General features: G+C 42.2%; 1 protein-coding gene across 1 annotated transcript in view; it reads left to right on the top strand.

Moving 5' to 3' along the window:
- MSH3 (mutS homolog 3) overlaps positions 1 to 18,759 on the top strand; it is a 94,732-nt gene that overhangs the window by 36,892 nt on the left and 39,081 nt on the right. Inside the window, exons 11-13 of the mRNA XM_014309466.2 lie at positions 4,956 to 5,040; positions 5,615 to 5,724; positions 16,115 to 16,247. Of these exons, the coding sequence (XP_014164941.1) occupies positions 4,956 to 5,040; positions 5,615 to 5,724; positions 16,115 to 16,247 (328 nt within the window). The remainder of the gene's footprint in view (positions 1 to 4,955; positions 5,041 to 5,614; positions 5,725 to 16,114; positions 16,248 to 18,759) is intronic.

Below are 18,759 nucleotides of genomic sequence, written 5' to 3'. Positions count from 1 at the left end.
CTTGTGGCATCTTCCCTGCTGATCCATCAAGGGGTGTGTGGATCTGTGGTGCTCCTGCCTGCTTATCTTCTTTGGTGGCCTTTAAAAAAAAAATTGTTTTTTTTTAATATGCTGGCATAGGTGGGGAAATCTTGTAGAACTTCCGAGGAAGAAAATGAATTCCAAGGAAATGCCATTTTATGGTCAGCTCGTGGGTCACTGCTGTCACAGTGCCCTGTGTGCAATCACACAGGAGGTGAATGTTCTTTCAGCTGGAGAAAATGTGAAATCCATCTTTTATGTAGAAGTAATTCTGTAGCAGAGGACAAATATAATTATGTGGAGGCTTCTGTAGCAGCAGTCAGTCACATTTGTAACAGCTGCATCCTAAAATCAAGTACATTATAGACTGGGAAGGAAAAGCACTAAATCTCAGCATTGGCATTTGCCTGCTGAAGGTTGCTCTGATGGATTTGTGGGGACTGTATGAGCATCTGAGGGAAAAGGCAAAGTACTTAATACCTTGGTGAAGTTCTGTGAAGAAATAAAATAACATTTCTTGAGATAACTTTGTGGTCAGGAGCTTGGATTCTGCTGTGTTTGTTTCTAAAGCCTTTGTGCTCCAACTGCCCAAGTTCCACTTGCTGCTTGTAGTGTGTCATGGGGATCAACAAACTGAGCCAAATACTCAGAAAAACTGTACTTCAATATTTTTTCCTAATGCCAGTGAAATGCTATCTAAATACTGAACAGTGAAAGACTTTTAAGCAAATGATGTCAGGCTCATTAATGTCCTGAATTAGGAAATAGAAGAGAATTAACTTCCATTGCATTGTCAAGGAACCTGATATTCCTAGAAGAATTCAGGTCAGTGAGCATATACAGATGAGTCAGAGAGCATGAAGTGGGAGTTGTGAGGTAGTTTTCAGTTTGTTAACGTCTCACAGGTCTGGATGAAGAAGACCTGTTTGATAGGAAGAATGACAGAAAAATCCATTTCACCTCTGTACCTTGTTTGGACAAACACTCTTCTCCCAGCTGAAAAAAAAGTTTCCATTTCAGTTTAGTAGGAAGAGTCATAAGTTACCATGTGAGTCAAGGAACTGGTGGGGTGAAGCAGGTTTTGCTCTCATATTTTGATGAAACTTTTAAATCTACTTTTAAGATCCTAAAAGAAGCAAAACTTTACAAAGAAATAAAGATTTCTGCCACAGCAGGACCCCAATTTTGGGTAGGTTGCTTTAGACTTCCAGCAGCAAGTAAAAATACATTTAATAATAAATGGTAAAAGTTTTTGTTAATCAGTGTGTTCTAATACCTTTACATACGGAGAGACCTTTATTAAAGGCTTTTGTGAAGAAGTTAGTACACAGGTAGGAGAGGTTTTCAAGCACATTTGAGTACCCAATTTTGTTTGAAAAAATCATCATTGGCATAGCAGTTGCTGAGGAAATGTGTCATGGTGTGTTTCAATTTTACCTCTGTGTTTTCCAGCATGTTGTATATGGAGGAGAGAGACTTTGTAGATAGTGGTTTGTAAGTTTTGAACAGTGATGGATGAATTTCAAGAACTCATGCACAAAACAAAAAGGGATTCAGATCAAAAGTTCTAGCCCTGTGGAAGTACTCACTAATGACTTTAAACCTGGTTAATTAAACACAAAACTTAGTCTTGGGCTTGACATCTGTTGCTACACAGATTGTGGTAAATGTCTTTGGTATGGAACCTAAAAAACTAGCTTCTGAAAAATGGAGACACTTATTTTTACTTCATAAAGCTTTTAGGGATTCTTGCATTTATTGTCTGTATAAGTTTATTTAGTGGTTTATTCACTGCTAGAGATCTCAAAGACATAGACCCTGGAGCTCTGTAAAAGGTAATTGAGCAAAGACAATCTGTTGCTTTCAGGGTGCCTTGCGGCTTCACTCAGAAACATTAGAGATTTGGAAAATTAAAGTAGTTGAAAGTTCCTGATCTAAATAACATGCATTCACTTAGGCTGAGATACCGAGTATGAAATTTTATGTATTATCTCCTGTGGAGAAAATAAGGAACACAGCACATTAAAACCACCATCCACTGCAAGCTTCTCGAGAGGCAAAATCACAGAATCCCAGACTGGTTGGGATCAGAAGGGACTTTCAAGTTTCTCCAGTGCCACCCCTGCCATGGCAGGGACACCTTCCACTGTCCCAATGTCCAGCCTGGTCTGGGATGCAGGGGCAGCCCCAGCTGCTCTGGGCACCCTGTGCCCGGGCCTGCCCACCCTGCCAGGGAACAATTCCTTCATGGAACTAAATCTCTCCTACCTTAGTTTAAAGCTGTTCCCCCTTGTCCTAACTGCCTGTGTAGAAAGTTGCTCTACTCTTTATTATAAACCCATTAAGTACTCAAAAAATTACACAGGTGATCCAGTTTCTCGAGTTACAATAATAATTGAAGTCTGGGGATGTGCTGAATCAGAACAGTAACCTTTTCATACTCATCATCGTGTGGTCCTGCTCTGAAAAAGTAATTTTATGGGCAGGAACCTCATTCTCATGAGCGTTCCCTGTAAGATTCCTAAATCTCCCTGGAAGCTTCTGTTTGTTTACTCTTTTCCTTCCTCTAAGCCCAGAGATGGCTTGACCCTGCCTTGCCACGCTCCTGTTATGGACTTCCCAGCTGTGTCCATTGCTTTCCATTGGGTTTTGTGCTGCTGGGGTGCTCAGAGAGTTGCAGGGCTGTGCTTTGAAGCTGGGGTCACAGTGTCACCTGCAGGAGGAGTTTTGGCCCCGTGATGCTGGCCAGTGATTTCTGGAAGGTCAGCAGTGCAGGGAGGGCTGGCAGCAGCACACCAGCACCTCACACCAGGCTTGTGCTGAGACCTTTGCTGCAAAACCAGCCCTGACTTAATGGTTACCTACAACCTTCTCCTGCCATCTGGTCTCTAAATACCTGATGGAGAATGTGGGGTTTTTTTCCACATTTTTATCAAGTTTTTTTCCACATTTTATCAAGTCCCCAAGCTGAGGGAAGATGAGTGGGTGGAAGCAAAACATGTTCTGTGCTGTGACATGTGGAATTGTTGGTTGGGCATATCCTGCAGTTGATCTTGGCTGTTACTCATGTACTCTAAACTCTCAATTACCACGATTAATAGCAGGGTGAAGTAACTCAGATAAAGAAAACACCTGGGTAATGTAAGACACACATAATTTATGCTGTGAAAACAACTTCAGCTTGTCTGATCCGAAAGAACTGTAAATACACTGTGAAAGAAGAGTAAATCCACTGTGCAGTGGAGCAGAGTCAGTTGTCTTCAGGCACTCCTGAGCAGCCCTGTGTGAACAGAGTGTGTCCTGTGCTAGCTGCTCTAAAGCCAGGAGAGGTGTGGCAGCACCAGGACCAGAAAAATCCACAATCCTGAAGCTCTGATGTGACAGGAGCATCCTCTTGGCTTTGGAGAGCAGGTGGGAGGGCTTGGCTCTCTCCCAGCTGGGTTTAAGAGACCAGAGGCTGGGGCAGTGGCAAACTGGGAAACTGCATTGGTCCTGCTGCAGAAAGGTGCCTTTGGAACAGCAGATGGGATTTGCTGCTTCCTGCAGGGAAACCAAGCAGAAATCATTCTTAATTAAATTTTGCCAGCATCAGCAGTTGTGACTGAGGATAATAAAAAGAAGTATTGTTTTGTTGCTTACAATGTTGTGTAATTTGGAAAGTGTTGCTGGTTTTGCCTCCAGTGTTTTCTTTTGCTGGTCAACTTCCTTGGTTTCTGAAATAGCACACAAAGCAGAATAATTATGACTATGGGTACAGTTCTGAGTCAGCTGTACTTCCAAGCTGTCATTAAACTTCTTGAGGGCCTTCAGTTGAATCTGCTTTTTTTACAATTCTGTGGAAAATACTTCTAATTTGACCCATTATTTAGGAAAAAAATTGGTAGCAAGCCCAAGCACCTGCATATGACATAAATATATAAGATTAGTCTCTGAATATTTCATATTTCTGAAAGTTTTGGTGCAGTTCTTGTTTTTAGGGTAGTAGTAATGCAGCTGTGTGTGTAACAGGAAAAGGTAGAGCATTCAAGTACTTTTCCAGAGGGTTTAAAATTGAATGCACTGAAAAACTTCTTGTGGGTCAAAAAAGTCAAGAAAACTGTTTTAAATCTTGCCCAGCACGTGGTTCTGCTTAGTCTGGGACAGCAAAGAGTGTCCTAGATTCTGTGCAAAGGGCAGTCAGCAGGATGATTAACCCAGACAATCATGACTTGATTTGTCAGAAGCATTTAGTGAGGATATTGCACTTCACAGTCCCGACTACTGCGTGTGTGCCTGAGACTGAAATGATTGTCAGGCCAAATGTGACTGCACAGCTAATACCAGTATTTTATTAATGGTGATTCTAAAACAACACAGCCTTTGGGTTGGCCTCATCCAGTTCTGCTAAGGGGTGACAAAAAGTCAAGTAATTTTGGTCATGGTTATTTCATATTGAAACAAAATCAAATAGTTTCAATCTCCCGTATTTCTATTTTCCTTAATTGCACTTGCAGGCTGTTTAAATTTGCAGTAGTAATGAAGAAAAATATGTATTTTGATGCAATATTTTGATGATGAGTTGTGTTAAAAATTTGTTCCATTCTTGAAGTATTAATTGTTAGTCCTGTCAATGCTAAATTGTAAACTGAATAAATTAACCACTTAGTGGAAAAGGATTAGGTAACAGGAGGGCTGGATTTTATTCAGAGCTTTGTCAGAGTCATTGTAGGAAATGGGGAAGTGAGTCTGAAATTTTATTTTCCCAAGCAGAAAGTTAAAAGAAGTTACTACTGTTCAGTTCTTTTATTTATTTGAAGAGATTTTAATTTCTTGCTTGACTTTTAAAAAATTATTTGCGAAGCTGTTGAATTCTCTAATGTGAGAAACCTGAGAGTGTTTCAGTGTTCTGCCCATGCCCACATTTAAGATACAACATCTGAAATTCCTCTCCCCAGCAATTTCAAACGGTTGTCCAGTGAAACAGAATACATGACAATTAATGGGACAACAATGAAAAATCTTGAAATTTTACAGAATCAGGTAAGGACAAATGTAACATTTTTTAATAAATGCTGAGATTTTCGTGGCCGTTTGATATACTTTTCCCAATGAATTTCATCAGATTTGCAAATCTGACCCATAACAGTCTAAAATTATTTTAAATGGGATCAGACTGAAGGGAGATAACATTTTCAGAAGCATAAATGAAGTTAATCTGTACTACCTTTTAGTATGAGTTAGGAACTGTGCTGCACTTTGACGAACAAAGAACTTTCCTGAAATTTAATTTCTTCAGCAACTGCAGTTATGTCTGCAGTAGAGCTTGTTTCTGTGCTCCTGCTCAGAGCTTTGTGCACAGACTTATTTTAACTGTTTATTTTTGTCCTGTTAATTTCCTAAAAACCATTTTCTAGCCAAAGGAAAAGCATGCTTAAGTATTTTACTACTCCTGGAGGTTCTTCATGTAAGGCATTGGTGATGAATGAAATTGATAATGAATATACAGTTGCCATATCTTAAAGCCCAAACACAATGTTTTGAATAATGTGAAGATCCTCCCACTGCAAAACTGACAGACCAGGCAAAAATAATGAAGTTATTTTCGTTATTTCAGACTGACATGAAAACAAAAGGAAGCCTGCTCTGGGTGTTGGATCACACTAAAACTTCATTTGGACGTCGAAGGTTGAAGAAATGGGTGACCCAGCCCCTGCTGAAACTGAGGTGAGGTGGTTCCTTATCCTGGGTTCAACCTTTGTTTGCTGCTTGTGATACTGAGTATGGCCAGTGAATTTGTTTGTCCACAATACCTGAGATCCACAGCAGATGACACAATAGCAGTGAGGGATGTTATATTTAGGTTTGCAGGAGTTAAACCACTCTTTTGGCCTCAGATAAATAGCAGTGGATTTGGACCAAGTTAGAAATTCCTCTGCAGAAATCAGAGTGGGCACCATTCTAATTCTGTACCCTTTTTCAGACAGTGCATGAGGATGACCTGGGATTGGAGGCCTAAATGTGCCAATTAATGTTGGATGTCTTTCTTGCTTCACAAGTATTTACATTTAATGTGTTTAATTTCTTCTGAAGTAGCTGTGGATGCCTTTGTTAACCCTATATACAATGTTTTGCACAGGAGAGGGTTCCTTTTTATTAATCCTGAAAAGTGATGATTATGTGGCCACTCCAGTATTTTGACCTGTGCTTGATTTATCAGTGCTTTAGAAATGCTGTGTTCTGTAGCAGTACTGTGCTGGTTCTCGCTTGTCTCAGTTTTGAAATGGACTCCATCTTTTCTGATTTCTCTTGGCAGACTCGATTTGAGTGCTGCGGTTGAATGTGTGGTAAATAGCAGTGTTGAGTCCATGGGCTGCATTTGCCCACAGTTTGAGTTTTTGGATCCATTCATTTGAATGTGTGTTTCCTGAGCATTGTCAATGTGGAGTTCATTGAAGTTGTCACTTTGTTCCCTTCACTTGTAGCATACAGGAGATCTTTTGACTTGGTTATCCACAGTATTTTTCCCCTCTGTTTTACTGTTGAAAACAAATTAAGCAGTTTTAATTTTCATTACTTTTTTTGACAGGTTTAAATAGTGAGATATACCATTTTTTAGCATTTTGCTGTTGTTGGTAATTTACAACTGTTTCTTCAGAAGCATTTTTTTTCCTTGACCAAATCTAGTATGTTAAAGCACTGTACTTCTCCAGCATCACTGCTTAATTTTCTTATTAGCCCCCTTCTAATAAGTTGAGTGGCCCTTTTAAAAAAAAAATTCTTCTGATAATAGCTTTTGTGTATCTTTCCCACTTCCAAAGGCTTTTGATGTAACTATCCTAAACAGCATGGGAGTTTACCCTGGCATTGTGTCATGAAAAGCATTTAGGTGGAATTTCGGGGCTGCTTTGCAAGGGTAAATGTAAATAAATCAGTTTATTTCCCTCCCTGCCCTGGAGACATGCCGGGTGTGTGTGTGCAGCTGTCAGTGGAGGGAGCCAGAGCCCTGAGGATGGCCCTGGGCAGGAGCTGGCTGGGCTCCTCCCGGGGCTGGCCACAGCGAGTGACCACGCTGAGTGACCACGCTGAGTGACCACAGCGAGTGATCACACCTGTGGGGCAGCAGCTCAGCCACCCCTCCACAGGGAAATGGAGCTCCTCCTCCCACACAGCACAGCAGGCCTTCCCCAGCACGCCAGGCCCTCTTTGTTAACCAATATATTTAGTTTATATTCTCCCTTGTCTCAGTGCAGAACCGGCCTCACAGGTTTGTGGGTTTATTTCCTCCTCTTACCCCTCTCTCCTTCCTCCTTCTGCTTGGCATTTTCAGGCTGCTGTGGCTGGAGGTGATGGTGCTCCTCAGTACTACTTGAGGCTAAAGAAGCTGCTTTGGTCTGTGTACTTCTCCCTTTCTGACTCTCAAGTTGTAATTTTACATAGTTAGTGCATCAGGCATCTGGCAGTATTGTTCCCAGTAATGCACACAAATGCACTCAGAGAACATTCCGTAATTGCAATTCACCTGTGCCTCCTGGAGTGACATTCTCAGAGGAAGTAAGGCTCCTGTACTGCATCTTTTCCAGTCAGTGAGTAGGTGTATCAAGAAGCGAGAGGGTGTAATTACTGCTTTATGCCTTAGAGTTGAAAATCACTTGGGATGATGACTAAATTTCCTGTGAAGAAACCATACATTAGGGTGAATAAAGATGGAATGTGTACGGACTCATTTGGGCAAGCTTCAAGATACTCTCTAAATCATCAGTGATGCAGTACATGTAGAGACAAGGTGTATACATTTGGGAAAAAAAGAAATGGCAGAAAAAAGTTTAACCAAGTGGTGTGTAGTGTCCTCAGTTACTCACCTGGGTGCACAAAGATAATGAGATAAGAGCGTATCAGTCTCTAACAACTGAGCTTTTCAGGAGGAATGGGGAAGGTTGTTTTTCTGCAGAAGTTAGGTATTTGGGGGTTATAGAAGTGTTGTGTTACCTCTGAAATCCAAGTTCCATCGAGTGCCTTTCTCACCTGGTGTCTGTAGGTGGAAGAGAAGGGGATGATGGTCTGGAGGATTTGTGGATGAGGGAAGGCTGCTGTCCCCACTCAGGCAATGGGGTTCCTGCAGGAAAGGGGCCAGAGCAGCCGGAGGGCTCAGGACAGCATCCAGTGCTGTGTGCAGTGCTGGAATCTGACATGCAGGGAGCTCTCAGAACCTTGGGGCTGTAAGCCAAAGCTTAGAATTAAACCCAGGATTTGATCTGAGACCTTGGGAAAGCCTCCCAAACTCAGGTGCTAGAAGTGAGATTGTGGATTTGTAGTTTAAAGCAGAGACACATTGAGCTAAGTAAAGGCAAGTTTAGAGATTTAGAGTGCAAGATCTAGAAAAAATAAAAGTAGTTACAGAGGTAAACAAGGAATTTAGAATGCAGCACTGTGGGTTTGTGTGTCATAACACGATTGGCTAAGAAAGCTCACGCTGTAGCATGGGTCCATAAGACAAAATATTTAAGGATTGGGTCAAAAGCATCAATATCCTTGTTGGTAGTTTTTTATTGGTCAATAAATACTTAAAATGTCTTGTAACTAGAGGTCTTGTGACCTTCTGAGCCATGTGGTGACAATGTGAGCTGAACTCACCCTTCCTGCCCATGTAAAGATGAGAAAAATAAACCACATCATTATAAACAATTCAAAAGATCCCATCTCAAATTCTTTCCAAAACTCCCCACAAGTGAATTATCACAGTGCCACAGTTACAAATAATTTCTTTCCTAATGGGAAATAGATCTCAGAGCCCTTGAGGCTGATGTCAAAGTCACTGCATCTTCAGTACCTACATGAGGAGGAGAAAGATAAGATTCACATGGGCCTGGCTGAGCAAACCTGGCTCTGGTTTTAATCTCTTGTTGTGTTGTTTATTTTGGATGTTGATCTGTACAGACACTGCCCTGCACATGACCAATCTGAAACCTGACCTCTGCAGAATGTGTCCTTCCCTGTCTCTGTATTATCCATGGTTACCCACTGCCTCCCTCCTTCCCTTCCAGAATCTTCTTTACCTTTCCCTCCTTCCCCAGGTGTCAGGAGTGCTGATTGCCCATCTGCAGTGCAAACAGACAAATAAACAAATAAACACTGCATCCTTTCCCTGGCTGGGCATTAATTTGCGTCTGTGCCTTGCTCAGCTATTGATTCTTGCACAATTCCTTGGAAATCTGTTTTTTGGATATATCAAACACACAGCCTTGTCAACGTTGTGTGTTGAGTTGAACAAGGAGTTCAAAACTGGAGAAGGGATTTCTGGTGCCGGGAGGAGGGAGAAGCCTTGCTGTGGAACTGGGGAGAACCTGGCTGCTGTTCGCCTCTGCTGCAAAAGTGCTTCCTGTGAGTTAAAAGGATTTCCAGAGCAAAATTTAAAAACCTTAGGGATGTGTGTGAGATACACTGGAAGGGTGTGAGATGTGGACATGAGTTCGCACAGTAATCTCTCTCTTTGGGGTGTTCTCCACAGGTTTTTGAGGGTTTTCATGATTGAAGTACTTTAAGCAGACTGAGTGACCCACAAGTGCCTGGATTGTATTTCTTCAATATTCTTTTGTCTCTGTTGGATTTTTAGTGCTACATATGATGTGCCTGCATTTACTTGTGGCCAAGATCCCCTGATCTTTTTTTAGTTACAGCTGATGTTTAAGAAATGAGAAAAGGAGTAAATTGTCAAGAAAGGAGAAAATTGTATCTGTTTAGACAGTTGCCCAAAACATGTCAACCTTTGCTTTGTGCTTCAGAGAAACCAAAATTTTAATTACCTCTCAAGAGCTGTAATTCCATTTTCCCCCTGGGATTCTAGCATCCTTTGTCCCCTGTTTTTTCCAGTTCTGGACAAGATGATGCTTTTGTAATACTAAAGCCTGGTAGGATGGTATTGATAATTAGTTAGTCTGAATATGCTTTGTCCACAGGACCTCAGAATGACTGGCAATGTAGCAAATTCAGAACTGCACAGTTCAGGACTACAGACAGTTCCTTGTCTACTCCTGAAGAAGAGGAAGTGTAAATTGGCACTACTAATGCAACATTACTTGCTTGGAGGATATATACTGTAGAACTGGGAGGAGAAGGGTCCCTTTACAGTGAGATTGGCAATGACATGTGTTTTGTAATATAAAATAATGTCTTGTTCTGCATTTTCTCACTTTGAATGTATTGAGTGCTGCTTCATTTATACTTCTATGCACAAAGTATAGTTCTGAAGGAAAGTCTTTCAAGTTTGACTTCGTCCTTGTTCTCATAATTAAAATATCAGGGCAGTAAAACAGAATGTCTAAATGTCCTTGTCCCGTCTTATTTTGGAGTTAAACTGGTTCCCATTTGATACCATCTTTATCCAGAGCAGGATTAGAAGATATATTTTTTTCCCCAGCAGTTATTTATGAATAAAATCCACTGATCCTACAGCAGGACTAAATTTTCCTCCTAAGAATAACAACTTTATAGAATCAGTGCCAGTATAAAATGCACAAATGCAGGTTACAGCATATGCCTGAGATCTCAAAATTGTTGTAGGAAAGAAAAAGATTGCAGCATCATCACTTGTATTGATTCATTTTTGCTTAGCTGTGTTTTGGTCCCTTTGCTGTGTCTAATTCCTTATAAATGCAGCAATCAGGCATTCATTCATGTTGGCTAAAGTAGCTAATTGTTCCCTTTTTAGGCACAAATAGCTGAAATATGTTGTGTATGAACATAAACAAAAGTGTTTGATTGCCATTTGCATATTTTGGACGTTCTTTTAACAGATGTGAAGCTAAAGTTTAGGGTGCTTATGTACTGCTGCTCAGTATTTGAGATCCATTCAGGAAATTGTCCTCTCCTGTTGGACCTCTCTGGAGACATCAGGAGTTTTGGGTGTAAATTACTTTAAAAACAAGTGAACAGATCCAGAAGGATGCTTAATTTTTTTAGGTTTCACTTAGATTTCACTGCACTATTTATAACTACCCTTGTTTGTACTATTTCACTGGTGCTAATGGATAAAATTCCAGGGGTCACACCAAAATTTAACAAATTCATCCCATAACTGAGCCAGTTTCTAGCTCAGCCAGCACTTAGGCAGAAAGGCAGAGGTAAGGGGGGCATCCCAGAGCACCCAGGATGGGCAGGGGCTCGTGGTGAAGGGAAGGATGGAGGGTCCACAGAAGGGTACAAATCTTCATTAGTAATTAATAATCTTCATTGCACACTTGGCAGGGAAATTGATCTGTGAGTCCTCAATGGGAGGTGAGCACATAGCAGTGGGTTTGACCAGAGTGGAGAGAGAGGGAGGTGGATGAGAGGAGGGGAGAGGAGGAAAGGCAGAGAGGGGTCGCTGATGTTCCTGTCCCCAGTTCCCATGCAGCTGACGGGGTGTCTGAGCCCTGGGGTGTCACCACACCTGGGCCCTCCTGCCTGCAGGGACCCGTTCATGGTGACATCTCCTGCCTGCAGAGGAGCTCCTGGCTCTCTGTGCAAAGCAGGTAAGGCGGGCAGTCTGTTCACACCTGTCTGGAGAGGGCTCCAGGGCTGTGGGGTGGTGCTGACCCTGCTGCTCCCTGACCCTGCTGCTGTGCTCTGCTGGGCTCAGCAGGCGCAGCACGGGTGTTTGTCCTGGAAAAGGACATCCCTGCCCCTGCTCCAGCCTCAGCAGCCTTGGCTGGCTCTGCAGCCTGTGCCTGTCACTGCCCGGGACTTCATCCCCCTGGCCCCCTGGGCTTTATCCGCTTGTTCTTTGGAAGGGTTAGGAAAATTAACCCACAAACAGCAGGGGTTTATGTCCAAAAGGAGACAGAGGGAGTCCTTTGACTTTATTCCAATCAAGGCAGAGGCCATGGGGCATTCCCTGGGGTCTCTCACATTTTTGGAGGACTCAGCCTCCTTTTTATCCCAATTCCCCAGCCACATTTCCCTTCTCTCTTTCCCCAATTCTGAGGCACTTGAGAGGTTCAGACTTCCCAGAACACCTGATCCCAAAGATTTCCCTCTAATGTACAACCCTCCCTTTCAATTTTTAATTCTTATGGAATTTAGGTGTTTTTCTTCCCCATTGTTTCTTTCCTCTTTCAATGTCTAATTTCATTTCTCAGCAAACCTAAAGTTTATTTGTAAAAGCAAAATATCTTTTTCCATTCATCAGTCAGTGGAATCCTTCCCATTGTTTCTTTTCTCTCTCAGTGCTGGTTTTGTCCCCCAGCAGACCCACAGCTTGTCTGTAAGGACAAATCCACCATTCCTCTCAGAAGGACATCCTGAGTTTATGGACTGCACAGTGGGAATTCTGCCTGGGCTCTGGTGGCATTAATTGCCTATCATGCAAGGGAGTGGTCTCAAGCAGGGGACACTCTGTACCATTTGACATGGTCTTTAACTTAATCAGCTCATCCAAAGTCTTCCTTTGTCAGCCTGGTCTGAGGGGAGGTCAGAAAAAGCCCCATAATACATAAGTGAGTAATTTAAATGGTACATTTTCATTCTTTACAGTGCTGCAGTTAGGAGGCTGTTAGGCTTTGATTTACATATCATAGCCTATGGAAAGCAATGTTTGTTGTTTCATACCCTTAATTATGGTTTTTTGAGGGGTTGAATTCCTGTCACTGACAGTTCTGCACATCAGTTGTGTCTTAGAATGGATTTAATAAAATAGTCCTAATTGTTTACACTGTTATTGAGTTATGTCCTTAGCATGATGAATGAATTCATACTGTGTGCATTTAGCATAGGTTAAGAGATTTCTGATAAATTTGTATTAATATACCTTGTATTTAAATAATACCTTACATGAATGAAAATGTCCTTAGTTCTTACATAGCAGTTATGTTATCAATTTCACTTTCTTTAGTAAAGATACATTATCACATCTAAAAATGCCAGGTTTGTTTTGCTGCAGGAGAGACCAGCACATCTCTGTCACCACACCAACAATCCTGTTTAGGCTGCTCAGATGTTAATTCAGTGCAGTGCTTTCGTGTCTGCAGCCTTCTACTTTGTCAAAATAATTTTTAGTTCGGGATTCAAACATCTTCTTCGCATTTTCTAATTTTCTGTATTGTTCACTATTTGGCAGCAGAATAATGCAGGAGAGTATCTCATTATTTCACTTCAAGTAGTTCTTTTAAATGACTGCAATAACAATTCTGCAGTTAGATTTTGTTATGTTTAAATACACTGAAAAGTGATTTTAGTATTGTATTAATGATGCTATTCTTAGATGGAGGGTATGGCAGAAGTAAGAGTATTGCTTTTAGTCAACTGAATTATGTTACATTATTCCACAGAAGATTGCTTGGAAAATTGGATAAAGCTCAGATTGCTGACATGGTTTATACAGATGAGAAAGAACAGGCTAATATTGCACCTCAGTGCAGCATGAAGTAGTAGCCAGTTCAGCTGGCTGTTGGGTTTCTTTGCATAATGTTAGATCCGGGTTTTCTGGTGGTGGAATTCTTTTCCAGACCATGCAGAGATTGGCAGCCCCAACTGTGCAGTGCAGAACAAATTCCTTCTGAGATGGCTTAGCAACTGGTCAGTGCAAGACATATATTTATACATTGGCACTCAATGAAATGTTTGTTAATTTAAACATTTATATATTAAATATCTAAATATTTGACGTTTAAAAGCATACTTTGAAATTCATCATCTGTTTTTATGGGATCTCGTTCCAGTCCTTCCTTCCTGATGGGTATATGGTGTTTTAGACAATTCTTAGCTGTACTTCATGTATTTTGAAATAGGAATCCCAGTGGGTTTTCTTTACAGGTGGAAAAAAATGGGTCACTTGGTACTGAATGCCATTTTCCTGACCCTTTCTTATTTGTGGGATTAAAGCAGAAAACCTGTGTGGATGCTTAGTTTTAGATTACTGGAGCTCCACTAGCACAGCCATATGTGAGGATGATTAAAGTGCAGATTAAGCTTTGGAGGGAGGAGTTTTTCAAATATCTGCATCTATTTTACATATTACTGACAGTTTCCAGTTTCCATTTGGCCACATAGTAAGAGTGCTGTTTAAATTAACTAACAGAGTTCTGCTGCTTACAGTGCCTTTAATAATGAAAAATAAAGGTTTTTATCTTCTTTAAGGTACATATGTGTATAATTTACTATATATACATATGTGTATAAATTTAGTTCAGTACTCCCTCATGTGGAGGAGAGGTGTTCCAGGGTTTCATGTACAGTTATTCTCCATGAAAATGGGATTGTGGGTGGTGACACTGACCCCTCAGAATGTCACTGCAGTGCCACCATGACACTTTCTGAAAAATCCTCTTTGCCCAAGATCTTCTCCAGGGAAGCTGAGAGGCCTCAGAAAAAAATGAAAATAATAATTATCTGATTGCTTGGAATGTGGTCTGGACATTGTTTACCAACAGGTGCATGTTTGATTGGTTTCATGTGAATTGTTTTTAATGAATGACCAATCACCATCAGCTGTGTTGGGACTTTGAGTTAGTCACGAGCTTTCATTATCATTCTTGTTTAGCCTTCTGATGTATCCTTTCTTTTTCTTTAGTATAGTTACAGAATAGAATAGAATAGAATAGAATAGAATAGAATAGAATAGAATAGAATAGAATAGAATAGAATAGAATAGATCAGCCTTCTGAGAACATGGAGTCAATTTCTCATCTCTCACCTCATCCTGGGGACCTCACAGCACCACTGCAGCTGTTTGGTGGCATTGTGTGCTCAGGGTGTTCTGTGGCTCTGGCACTGGTGTCAGCCCTGCTCAGGTTCCTCCCTGTGACCCTGCTGTCAGTGGGAGCTGCTTCCAAGGCGCCTGGCTGCCCACAGGAAAGGGGGAGATTTGTAAAATGTGCTGTTAGATTTGTGTTTAGCTGAGAGCACACCCAGGCGTGATTCCCCCTTTCACATGAAGTGCAATAAAATTTCAAGGACTCTCAGATTCAGCTGTCTTCAGGGCCAGAGGCCTCTGGCTGCTGGACTGTTGTAATGTCTGCAACCTCTGGAGGTGCCTGATTTCTTTGATTTCCTCATGGACACTATTTATGAGCAGCCACACTGGCAGCTGGCCTGAAACCTCTGCAGTAAAAGCCACGGGCAAGGCAGGCAATCTTGCAAAAATGTTAAATTTGGATTGCATCCTTAGTTCCCATCCCTCTGTGCTGGCTGAGCTCTGAGCATCTCGCTGGTCCCTGGGAATGTGGGCTGGGCTGCTTTTGCACACACTTGTCTGGGGTGTGGAGTGTGTGCATCAAGGCACTGATTTCTCCTTGAGCTGCCTGCGTGGGTGGGCTTTGGGTACACCCATTGACCCTGACTCTCAGTACTTCTCTAAGAAGCAGCAAAAAGGGAATTTGGTTGCATAGAAAGCAGAAATGGAGTTACCTCTGCAACCTGCAGCCAGTCCATGGATATGTTGGAAGGATACAGAGGAGAGTCTGTGAAAACTTGGGTGAAACTTGGTGGTGGTTGTCCATTCATTTCTGCAGCACTTTGCTTTTAACAAAATGATTGTAAGGAACCTGCCAAGAGCTATGGAATCACCTCTTCTCATTAAAAAAGTGTTTTCTCACTTCAGGAGGGTGTTTCTGTGACTTCAGTCCTGAAATAGGCAGATAAATGTTACAGCTTTTAGCAAAAAAAAAGGTAGAAAGCCCAATGCAGTGCTGATCCAGGTAATTACCAGTCACTGGTCAGGAGCAGACGGGGGAAAAATGGTGGGGTTGTAATTCTACAACCTGCTGGGGTGAAGTGTGGTGTGTGGGGTGCAGTGTGAGCTCCAAACCCTCTGCCCATCCTCCTGCACTTGTCTGTGCATGTGGGGTGGAATGCTCGGGGTTCAGTGCTGCTGCCACCAGGAACACGTGCTGAATTGGGCACTGAGGTGTGTCTTGTGAGCACAGACAGGGCACAATGAGCCCATGGCCAGGATCTGGCTTGAGTTTGGAATGAAATCCCGAAATTCTCTGCATTCCTCAGTTCTTCTGCTACTTGTGAGGATGTGGCATTAGTCAAAGACTGAAACAAATCAACCCAAAGCAAACCACAGGAAGAGGTTCACTGCCTCCCCCTTCCCCTCAGAGAAACACAAGTTTTAATTGTTGATCTTCTTCTTTTGCAGTGAAATAAATGCCCGGCTTGATGCTGTGTCTGAAATTCTGCTGTCAGAATCCAGCGTGTTTGGTCAGATACAAAATCTTCTTTGTAAGCTGCCAGATTTAGAGAGAGGCCTCTGCAGTGTTTTCCACAAGAAGGTACACCCATCATTACACTAATTGATTGTTTTCTGAACAGCATCATTGTGTCTTAGTGTGCTTCCATTGGGTTTGCATGTTTGTTTAAAAATGTTTTCTACGTAGCAGGACTGAGGCTGACCTATTAAAGGGACGTTGGGTTTATAAAAATCAGATGTGGTGAAATCTTGCTTTGTGATCAGTGATGTGCTGGTAGAAGAAATGTCTGGGTAGGGTTCTGAAGCACATGTTTGGACTGCTGATGGTAACAGGCAGACATGTGCAGTGCTCATGATTTAGTGTCTGGATTCAGGGAGGAGGGATGGTGCAATAGGCCCTTCTGCCTTGGACTGTTATTTGCCTTTAAACCAAAGCTTTGCATTCCATATACTTGTCTAAAATCACATGTGCAAGTGGAACCACTTTGCTGCTGATAGCTGTTTGCAAGTGAATGTTGGTTTGCTTATGAATTCTCCAGTTTGGACCTCAGGTCCACATTTTAATAAGAGTCACTTATGAGAGATGAGGCACTGACAATTCTTTGTTGAAGCACATTAATGTGCCAGTGGCACCTGTGGAGTACATCATGTTCTTTCATTTCACTGCTCTACTTAGAGGTTTTCACAGGGTTTTTTTTCAATAATGGAATAGGTGGGTAGAAAGAGAGCAAAGTTGAAATTTTTTGTATGGTACAGAATAAGGTTTTCCTGTGTCTGAAAATCTGAAACCCAGTTTTTATGCAATTTTTCAAGCCCTGCAGTGTTTGGCTCTTGGAAGGGCTCGTGTGTTTCAGGGAATGGATACAGAAGTCCAGCCATAAGGAAGGCTGTGAAAAGAGGGAGTGTGCACCATTTTGCCCATCCTCTGAAGTGTACCACATTCACATGATAAAATTGTTGGGTTTCTTTGTCCAAACAACTGCCCAGGAATTAGATAATTCACTTTTTAAGGTTTAACTCATTTCAGGTTTCATACACAGTTTCTAGGAATATATCTGCATTTCACAATATCCTGGAACTGCTCTGCTGCTGCCCTGTGGGGTTTTTGCTTTGGTTTGGTTTTGTTTTATTTTCTGTATGTACTTATTTCTTCAGATGTCCCTCCCTGCTGTAGAGTTGCTAGCCTTTCTCAGCTTTCAACTCACTTTTAGGCGCAGCCATGCAGAGACCCTGGATTTTCGTGTGGTTTTTGGGATGAGGTGACAATGCAGATTGTCTGAACAACAGCCACTGCAGCATGAAAATGGGTTTAGTGAGTCAGATGCTGGAAAGAAGCTGCAGGAGAGGAGAAATGCTCCAGCAGACTCCCTAAAAAGGGTGAATGAGGGGGGAAAGCTCTAAGCACACACTTCTAATGTGATGGATTTGCTTCCCCTGGTAAAAGCCTGGGTTGTGCAGAGCACTCTGGAGAGCACCTGAAGCACTTAAGACTTGTAGGGCTTTGAGGAGATGGCAGTGTCCCTGAGAGAGAGGGTCTGTTTCCAATAAAGAATCAAAAGCAAACTCTGCTGAGCTGATTCTGAAGCGTGGCTGGTGAATGTGGAGCCTGAAGAGAGGTCCCAGCAAAGCAGATTGTGTATCCAAGAACATGGAGTGACTGGGTTTCATGGATTTTTTTGTGTTCCCCCCCAGTGAAGGCTGCCATTTCAGCTCCTACTACAGAACCCTTTCCTGCTCTGTTAATTCCAGATGTCCCGCATGCTCAAAGTGAGGTTCAGTGCCCTTTCATTCCATTGAGGGATTCCAGACTCCGAGTGGAACTCTCTGATGGCTTCACTGAAGGAATGTGCTCGTTAGTTCAGTGTCAGCTGCAGGAAAAATAGGTGAATGTGACAAGCATTTCATCCTCCAGGCCCTTTATACTTCAGTGAAGTCATTATTTGAGGAGGTGTGCTGTACAGGGAGATTCTGAGGTGTACAGAGATGGCTGGGGTGTCTCAGTCATTTCAGACATTCTTTGGAATGTTTTTTACATTCAGGTCAGCCACTGCAGGAATTGTGTGGTGCACAGGCCTGTGCACCAGTAAGCTCTGGAGAAGACAGAAGGAAATGAAGGCAGAACAATGGTCTGCAAGGCAAAGTATCCTGATGGGAACTCCTGTGGTCAAGGACATCACTGTCTGTTTTCCTGGTCTGAATTACTCTTTTTTTTTTTTTTTGAAAGCCTGCTAGTAAGTCGTATCAGATAGCATAATTCAGGCTGGGAATTGTTAAGCTGGCCCTTCTCAAGTTCCCATTGCCTCAAACCACCAAATCCAGAATCACCAAACCACCAGAATCAAACCACTGTATCTGACTTACCCCAGGTACAACCACTCTGGAATTAGAGCAGTGTTTTTACAGTGGAATTAGGTGTTGCCTTGGGGGTCACAGTTCAGCTGTGATTTTGTCCCAGCCTGGAAGAAGACTGAGGGAGTGGTTAAAGAGGCAGGAGCAATATTGCAGTAGCCATGGAGAGAGGAATTACTCCACAAGGACTGGTTGGTGTTCTCGGTTTGTGCAGGTCCAGCCCTTGACACCTCTCCAGGCAGGAA

This window comes from Geospiza fortis, unplaced genomic scaffold (assembly GCF_000277835.1).
Source record: "Geospiza fortis unplaced genomic scaffold, GeoFor_1.0 scaffold43, whole genome shotgun sequence".
NCBI classification, from domain to species: domain Eukaryota; kingdom Metazoa; phylum Chordata; class Aves; order Passeriformes; family Thraupidae; genus Geospiza; species Geospiza fortis.
The sequence above is the reverse complement of the archived record's forward strand: the minus strand, read 5'-3'. Positions and strand labels throughout refer to the sequence as shown.